The sequence below is a fragment of the Protopterus annectens genome, chromosome 5.part0 (genome assembly GCF_019279795.1).
Source record: "Protopterus annectens isolate FY-2018-M chromosome 5.part0, PAN1.0, whole genome shotgun sequence".
Taxonomy (NCBI): domain Eukaryota; kingdom Metazoa; phylum Chordata; order Ceratodontiformes; family Protopteridae; genus Protopterus; species Protopterus annectens.
The window spans coordinates 702,365,750-702,367,513 of NC_056735.1; the positions used below are offsets into that span (position 1 = coordinate 702,365,750).

Genomic DNA, 1,764 nt, shown 5'->3' on the forward strand with positions numbered 1-1,764 from the left:
AAGTCCCCTTTACAGCGGAGACCATGGGAGAAAAGCTCCAGTACCTGCAGTAGAAACAAAATCTTTTAAGTTGTACAATATCAACAATGTCAGGCAGAATAAACTGTGATATTACAATGTACTTATAAATAACAATATTGTTAGATACCAGCTGGGTACAGCAATTTATTGCACTGGAACATACACAAAGCACTATCTATATCTATCTAAATATATATATATATATATATATATATATATATATATATATATTTATCTGTATCTATCTATATCTATCAATCTGTATATCTGAACAGAACAGTAACACTTTTGTCTCGTAAATGCTACAGTCCTTTAGAAGAGGTAGATGTTGAACGGCTTCTTGAACAGTAGCCATGTACACAATTCTGTTTAATGTAGATAGATGGTTAAGGCAAGAGTTTATACCGGCTCTAAATCAAACCATCTCCTCCAGGCAAAGAAAATTACTGTCGGCTTCATAAAAATATACATTTCTTTAAAACCACATGAACACTGCAGTTGTCAAATTTACAAAAAAACACAGACTCTCTGAGATTTAAATGGATTTGTCCTGGCAGACATTCCTGTTAGTAAGTAATCACTATGCGCATTTTGTAAACAAAACTGTTTCAGTTCTGCTGCTGCCTGCAAAACCTTCATTCAGTTAATACTAGCTACCAAATGAAGCTGTTGAACGACTTTTTTCATGGAAGCCAAATTAGTTGACCCGGCCATTATACTTTAAATAATTTGGATTTTTAATTCACCATTTAATCATTGTGAGATTGATAGGTTTGTTTTACAATGGAAATTTATGCTTTTATATATATATATATATATATATATATATATATATATATATATATAAAATAATAATAATATATAAGATGCACTCAGAGTAACAGCACTTCTCTTCAGCTCTGTCTATTCCAATTTTCTCTGACAGGATTTTTAAAATATATCTATCAGAAATCTGGATTTTTTTATAAAAGGATACTTTATACCTTATGCAAGGATAGTATAAAAAATATTTTTGATTATTTTATTTTTTCCTGTCAAAAAACATCAGAGATCTTCTGAACTACTCCAGTCAACAAGATGAGCTTCAACAAATCTTCTCACCAGGATACAACTTTCAAAAAGGAATTACAATCTTTGTTACTTAACATTCAAGAACTAACTAGTAAAATAGATAAAATGGACCTGAAATTGGATAGTTTTAAGGAGAGCTGTAATAAGCAAATGAACATTATACATGAAGATTTAACAGAAATAACATATTTCAGGTATGGAAACAGCCGTAAATTATATGGATTCTAGGCTCCAGGAAGGTGAGCATAATATTGAATTCCTTTTAAAGCAAAATACTCACCTTTTGTCTAAAATAGATGATCTAGAAAACAGGTCACGTCGTAATAATATTAGAATCTTTGGCTTGCCAGAAAAAATAGAAGGAGATAGTATGGAAAAGTTCCTGTCTACATGGATACCTGAAATACTAGAATTACCTGAGGCTCTTTCATATGGTATTGAAAGAGTACACAGATCTTTGGTTTCATCAAAAAATAAAAAAAGTAATTCTGCAAGATCCGTGATTATAAAATTCCTTTCCTCACATGATAAGGAAATTGTCTTAAAGACAGCATGGACAAAATCTCCAATTAAAATAAAAGATAATTTAGTTCATTTTGATAATGACTATTTTCCTGTGGTAATTGCAAAAAGAAAAGTTTTCCTACCTTTGATAAGAGAACTTAATAAACA

General features: G+C 30.4%; 1 protein-coding gene across 1 annotated transcript; it reads right to left on the reverse strand.

The window, feature by feature from the left end:
- Positions 1-318: 318 nt before the first annotated feature.
- Positions 319-735, reverse strand: GNG5 (G protein subunit gamma 5). Its single transcript, XM_044071767.1, is given in 1 exon segment — positions 319-735. A coding segment is annotated over 1 exon segment (207 nt). The 3' UTR covers positions 319-528.
- Between the last annotated feature and the right edge of the window lie 1,029 nt (positions 736-1,764).